The 7,500-nt window shown below is 42.8% G+C and overlaps 1 protein-coding gene across 1 annotated transcript in view; it reads right to left on the bottom strand.

Annotated features, from left to right (window-relative positions):
- odad2 (outer dynein arm docking complex subunit 2) overlaps positions 1 to 7,500 on the bottom strand; it is a 65,662-nt gene that overhangs the window by 16,781 nt on the left and 41,381 nt on the right. The window contains exon 16 of the mRNA XM_083557431.1: positions 3,867 to 4,109. Within this exon, the coding sequence (XP_083413557.1) occupies positions 3,867 to 4,109 (243 nt within the window). The remainder of the gene's footprint in view (positions 1 to 3,866; positions 4,110 to 7,500) is intronic.

The following is a 7,500-nucleotide window of genomic DNA, read 5'->3' as shown; positions in this document are numbered from 1 at the left end:
TGTACGGGACACAGAGGATCTGGAGGACTCGCGCCGTCTGGCGACTTATAAATCAACTCCTGAGTCGTGATAACAAGAAAAGCCCTTAGGAGACCCCAGAGAGGCAGTAAATCTGTGCCCTAACAGCACTGAGTCCCGCACGGTGCGATTTCAACACGCAGAGTGCTGAGCAGGTAAAGTGGAACGCTTACAAACATGGGGGACAGCGAGTCTTTTAAGGTCTGCTGACTTACATGTGGACATGAGATTTAGTTCACATTCAAGTGGAAAGTGTTTATAAAGATGTCTGCCAATTTATAGTCGAAAACAACAAAGTAGTACGAATAGATGTAAAAAACAATACATGGTTTAATGTGGACACTAAAACTAGTCTCCTGTCTCAGTGTGGAGACTAACCCTAGTCTCCTGTCCCATTGTGGACACTAACCCTAGTCTCCTGTCTCAGTGTGGACACTAACCCTAGTCTCCTGTCTCAGTGTGGAGACTAACACTAGTTTCCTGTCTCAGCGTGGACACTAACACTAGACTCCTGTCTCAGTGTGGACACTAACTCTAGACTCCTGTCTCAGTGTGGACACTAACAATAGTTTCCTGTCTCAGTGTGGACACTAACACTAGTTTTCTGTCTCAGTGTGGACACTAACACTAGACTCCTGTCTCAGTGTGGACACTAACACTAGACTCCTGTCTCAGTTTGGACACTAACACTAGACTCCTGTCTCAGTTTGGACACTAACACTAGACTCCTGTCTCAGTGTGGACACTAACACTAGAATCCTGTCTCAGTGTGGACACTAACACTAGTCTCCTGTCTCAGTGTGGACACTGTGGACAGAAAACAGTGTGGACACTAAACACTGTTGTTGTGGACATTCCCAGCATGGCCAGTCTCAGCTTAATGTCCTACCCAGACGTGAACATGTTGGTCTGCGACAGGAAACGATCATATGGCAGCTATTCTAATTACTTAACACACTCAACCATCGGCCTCTCGAAAATGAGCCGCAAGACAAAAAGGAAGAATGTGCGTGGGAGACGAAGAAAGGCTTTCTGTCCACAACTAAGTGTAAACGTGAAAAAAAAAGAAAAAAAAAAAAAAAAAAAAGAGCCGTCCCTAAAAATATACACGTCCCGAGCCTTTTGCTCAGGAGGTGATGCATTTTTCTGGATGGCGGCGCTTCTAGTTGCTCTCGCGTTCACGTGACCCCCTTATTTCTTCCCAAACGAGCTGTGTGGATTTTTACTACACCGCTGTGGTCGCATACGTCCATAAACGTATTATGCTTTTAGACAATCTCTGGTTGCGCTCGCCCGAGTGAGAAGGCTCGAAACGTAAAGCAGTGTATTTGCGTCCAGCCTTAATTGGGAATGGGACCGGAGTCTATAATAGTCTTGTAAAAGTAATACGATTCAGATGGTGCAACACAGTGGAACACGTCGGCTCAGGGCGACGTGCCACTACAGAGAATTTCCCGGGGCATCGCGTCTGCGCTCGGTTCAAACACGGGCGCTTTGTTTTTGTTCACTCGCGAAGTTGTTTTTTTATGTGACACAGTACGACAGCACAAAGGAACGAATTCGTCCAGGCTACAAGACTGGTGCAATAATTGGAATTCTGTTTTGAAAGTCGAACATTTTTAACTATAGCTGTGGTCACAAACAAGCTCATGGCTGAAACTTTCCTCCTATAAACCCAAGAAAATGGATTTCGATATTGTATGGCATATGGTGACGTTTCCTTCGTGTCCAATAGACACACAACTACGACTGATCTACAGATAACAACCACGTTCTGCTTCAATCGACAGAAAAAGTGAAACGTGATGCAACAAGCGTAATTTGTTTCTGTCGAATCGCATGTTTTGTTTCTGTTGCACAATCGCTTAGCAGCTTATTTGTAGCTCTCCATCCAACTGTTGGTGAACTTTCTTGTTGGCCATTTTTCTTCAAAATGGCCCTAAAACAGTCCCGGGTGAATGTTTCACATGATCACATTCCAAGATATAGCCATAGAGGAGGTGGTAGTTCAGTGGTTAAGTAACTGGGTTATTGATTAGAAAGTCTGGCGTTTGAGTCCCAGTATTGCCAAGCTGCCACTCTTGGGGCCCTTAAGCAAGGCCCGTAACCCTCTGTGCTTCAGGGGCGCTGTAATATCTCTGATATGATCAGCTTCCCTACATCGCAGGGATATACAGAAAAAAATATTTCATTGTTCACCTTTTCTTTCATATGTGATTCCTGTCTGTGACAGAAAATGAAATCTGGAAAATAATGGTGCCTAAAGTTCCAACACCCACACACTGAACATCCGACTGTGCTGAACTGTGCTGTTCTTCATCTTTACCCCAGCTATAAAACATCTCCCCGGTGTCCGAGGTTCAGTACCAGAGTTTGTGTGTGTGGGGGTTTCCTCACGGTGCTCGGTTTCCTCCGACCTCCTTAAACATAGTGGTAGGTAAAGAATCCAGATTCCTGAGAATGATGAAGCCCTGAGCAGGATGAAGTAGGTAATGAAGACGGATGGATGAATATATATATAACACACTAATGTGCTACGGCCCTCAGATGAGCATTGTGGCTGATTGCTGCTTGAGTGGTATTTATTAATGAAGATGCGAACCAATCTACTGAAGCGAACCCAGTAAACAAATTCCTGACTTATTCGATTAATTTGTTTGGTGGAACGTGTCCAAAATGGTGTTTGAAGACGGAACGGTAGTTTAGCGTCGACCCAAACGGAGAAACGTCGGAAAAGGAAAAACATGGTGCTGGGAACGCTCAAAAGCACAAGGCCACACCCTTGAGGAACACCTGCAACCTCTTCGAGGAAATCACTTCCTTACCATTAACAAAATCAACAAGAAATTAGCGCAACAAGAACAGAATGGATTTCCATGAGTCACGTCTCGGGCATGCTGCAGTTTCTTTGCGAATTTTGCTGTTCTTTATTGAACCTCGTCAAGCTTAACTTAATTCAAGGGATGGGATCTGCACATGGTGGACCAAAGGAATTCTCGGTGCATGTCCTGCACTCCGTTCCAGTTTCGTGTGGCTGGGGCTGGCCGCCCGTGCCAACTTCCTGCTTCGGCTTACTTGAAATGACCGCAGTGAAACAATTAAGGCCTCCACCCTGGCCACAAATATGAGCGGATCAGCAGGTAGGATAAACAGTAATCCCTGCTCTCTGTCATTAAATCACTGAGCCATGAGGGTTTCCACACTGGACCTGTCAGGTCTTGGATGAGACACGAACGTTAGGCTGGTCAGGGACCCTCGAGATTCGTCGTCGCAGCGTTAAAAGGAGAACAACAATATTGTGCCTCGCTGAAACCACACCGAGCAAACAACCAGAGGGGTGCGAGGTGAAGATATTCCACACTGTACGCTGCTGAAGCATTGTTCGAAGAGCTACGAGAAGGAGCGGAACTTGGCGTACAGGATGAAATTGGTGGCAACAGCATATTTCAGCCAGAGCAACATTGTGGTTTCCTCTAAACCCAAACCAAGCCAAGGGCAGAGGAACCATTTTCGAATTGGCTTGTTGGACGCTTGTTGCTGCCAGTAATGTAAGCCTGTCGGAGCACGTTTGAATTCAAATGATCAAATCTTCTTTGGGTTGTGGTAAGTAACCGGCCTGATATAGTATATCACACGAGAGGTTGTGTTAGAGTGGAACTGTACCCTTCTTTTCCCTACCATGCTGGATTTAATACTCATAACCGAGTGGTCCAGAGAGATAAAAATTTAGTTTTTTTTCCAAAAGATATAAAGTGCTTGAAAGAATTAAGTAACAAAGACTTCTGGAGTGCAAACCTGCTTGCAGAGCGAGCTATTTAAAAACAATCCTGACCCCTTGGAGAACTTACGCCATGTTTTCTGGATCCATCGCGCAAGCTCCAACAGCCCTGGTGACGTTGATCAGCAGTGCCTGGTTGGTTCCTGTGAGCAGGCTGACCAGTGGTGGGATTCCGCCGCTCTTTCGGATGGCAATGCGGTTCACCGGTCTTTGGGCGCACTCTCCTAAAGCCCCCACCACATTGACCAGCACTTCTTCAGGCTGATCTGAGAGCAAAGCCACCAATGTCTGCAACACCCTGTACTCCTCAAACCTGTGAGAAAACAAAAATATCATGAACAACAAAGAGCTTATTCGCACAAAATCTAACCCAGGGGGCCCGAAACTATGGCCCCTACCCCCCCCCCCCCCCACACACATTTAAAACGGCTCATCTGATATATCTCTTAAAAACTAAAGCTTGTTTGTTTGTATGGTGCAGAATTATCTAATAAACTAATCGAGCATTAGGAGACAATAAATACATTTCAAAGCACAAAAAAATCTCCACAATAAAAAAAGGTTTATACAGTATTTACATAAAATAGAATACACCAATAATATATATATATATATATATATATATATATATATATACATTTTAAAAAGTAGTGAAAGTAAATAAATAATATTGCGCTTTGTGTAAATAATTAATATTGTAAATTTTATAGATAGGTAATATTGTACATTGTGTAAAAAAAAAAATATTGTAGATATTGCATAAATAAATTATATTGTATATTGCGTAAATAAACAATATTGTGTAAATAATGTAAATTCTATAGATAAGTAAAATTGCACATTGTGTAAATAAATAATATTACACATTGTTTACATAAGAATTATTGCGCATTGTTTAGATCAGTAATATTCCACATTGTGTAAATAGGTGATATTGCACATTGTTGACTATAATTGAGAGTAAATGATTTGAGCGTACGGGGGTGAACAGCCTTGCTCGAGGGCCTAACAGCGGCAGCACTATAATATCCGCTATGTCATTTATCATTGTGCTTGTGTGAGTTCTCGACTGCTGACATGTGAAAAACGAATGCACCACTATTACCAATATTAAAAACGCCCTCGAAACATTGTAAATAACGGAAAATGGTGGCCTATTGTATTGTTTCCCACGCTTCCTCGTGACACACACTTGCTCTCCATGAGCATCGTTTTCTGTGGCTTGGAGTAAGACGGAGATCGGGTTTTTTTTTTTTTTGCGACCAGGCGTCCCTTGCCAAGATCAGTACAGTGGCGAACTACAGTAAACATTTAAAACGGGAACGCTGCGGTCGCCGAAAGCCTCGACAAACCTCTGATGTACGATTAAGTTATACGAGTCTTTTCTTATTTGCAGTTACGGTTGCTGGCATCTTTGGCTCCCCGAAAAGGAGATCGGGAAGAGTGTGTCCAAGGTCACATGGTTTTGGTCGGAGTCCAACCATGCGTAAAGCTGTAATGAAAAGGCTGAGTGTAAAAACTAGAAGTACTGAAAAAAGACGCTTGCTTGTGAATGATCGAACGTTCGGAAAACACGCGCGAATGCTCTAAGCTGTGGATGAATACGCGCGTATTAGCGCACGATAGATGCCGTTAAAAGCGTGCAGCTCCGGCTCATAAACACTGGTCCGTATCGCGGCGACGTTGGTTGCAACGAGACGCCGCCTTGTTCCATCTTGTCGAACTCTCTAAGTGCTGCACAGTGGCCCTTCTTTCTAACAGCACTTGTGATGAATTGTTTTAAAAGACTGGGTTTCAGGATTCGAACACTGCTTTTAGCGACAGCGTTTTCACAGAAAACAAATGAATCTGGCCGGTGCTTGTTGACACGGGCAGGTACGGAGGGAAGGGAATCACGGATTTTCGAGCGAAATGAGACCTGATCTTCTCAATGTGAGCCCAAAAAATTTTCATTTTCATTTTGACAAAAAAAAGAATCCTTGAAACATGGCCTAGCCTACGCAGGAGTGTTAAAGTACGACGATCAGTATGGGGTAGTATATTTGTATTTATTAATAGTCTAACAGATTAGAGTATTAGCAAAACAGAGCGATTTACAGTATCGTAATATATAAACTGTACAGTATATGTGTATGCGACAGTAAAACACGCTATGTCCATCGACGCCGGAAAAAAACAAGACAAGACCTAAATTTGGTTGGTGAAACACCAAAAACGGCGAAAAAATACACGCTCTAACTTCAAGACAACTACCGCTGTCGACCACTAGAGGGAGAACATTTTAATATTTAAATATTTAAATATTTGTACAAAAAGTTTCGTAAATTGTAAGATCGGAACAATCGTAAGTCAAAACATCGTAACTCTCAGATCGATAAAGTTTGTCTGGTTTCTAATAAAAGGTTCTATTTGGATCCTACTGAACATTAAAAATGCAGTGTTTTAGGGTTCTAGCACTACAAAAGAACAACAACTCTACAACCTCTAATGGTTCTCAGTTACTGTGACGTTGTTCTGGGATCCTTTCTGAGGTCGCACAATGAAATGACGATAGAACGGGAAAAATAATGTGAACGCAGCGAAGACGTTCGAAACCTGGCATCACGTCGCATCGATCCATCCAACAAAGACCGCTTTCCGCGTTCCACTCCAAGCCGCCTCATTGGCTACCGTCTGTTTGATCATATAAATGTAGCCTGGAAAGATCTCCTGTAGCTCAGATCATGGGATTTTACCTGACAACTAGTGATGGGAAGATCTGATCATTTTAGTGACTCGGTTCTTTGAATCTCGTTCATCAAAATACATGAATCGTTTAGTTCATTCTTTTGATTGGAAATAAAATAAAACGTTACATTTTCAATAAGCAGATTCCCCCAACACGTCTACATACACCGACTCTGACTGTAGTTCCAATCATTTATTACTGACACAAAATGCGCAAAGCCGGCTCTATAAAAATCTGCTTTCCATAAATTAGAGTGGAAGATCTTCTGCTATAGAGCTCCAAACGTATCCTCTCAGCTATGAAACTTTGAAATTGAGGTTAAATATTTTTGGGAGAAATTGTGTGTCTTGACTTATGTCTTGTGATATTCTTGTGTGCTGCAACCAAACTGCTTTCGGGGAAACTGAAACTGAACTATATAGTTCCTCGGCTAATCATCTCATATTTGGCGTAGATCTTATAATAGGAAGTACGTGATATGTGCCGTTTCGGCAGGTTTTATGTTTATGTTTATGTTTTATAAACTTCATAAACATGAAAGTGTGTTGATCTTTGCTCATTCAGACACACATGAGGTGTTTAATAGTGGAGATCTTTCACTCCAAACCCATATAAAGTGTATCATTGTGCTGGATTTGTGCACTGCGGCACTGTCATGCTGGAACGGGTTTGCTGTGGAATCGCGTTTAGAGACAGAAACACATCTGCTGTAGCATTTCTTTTTTTTTTGCACATGATGAATAACAGGACTCACGAGGAACTTCTGAGCGTCATTATATTCTTTTGCCGTTAATCACGTCTCGTTCTGATGCGTCATTAATCAGGTAAACGTTAAACACATTGTCCGACAGGAAAAATCCTTTCCCCTCTAGTGGAACCCACAACACCCACAACACCGAACTTCCCAAACGCTTCCGGACCCCCCTTTTTTCACCCTCTCCGCCCTGGTCCATGCCTCGGCCCACGCTCTCTCACA

The sequence above is a fragment of the Silurus aristotelis genome (genome assembly GCF_946808225.1).
Source record: "Silurus aristotelis genome assembly, chromosome: 12".
In the NCBI taxonomy this organism is placed as follows: Eukaryota; Metazoa; Chordata; class Actinopteri; order Siluriformes; family Siluridae; genus Silurus; species Silurus aristotelis.
Note: the sequence above shows the minus strand (reverse complement) of the source record. Positions and strands in the feature narration are given on the sequence as shown.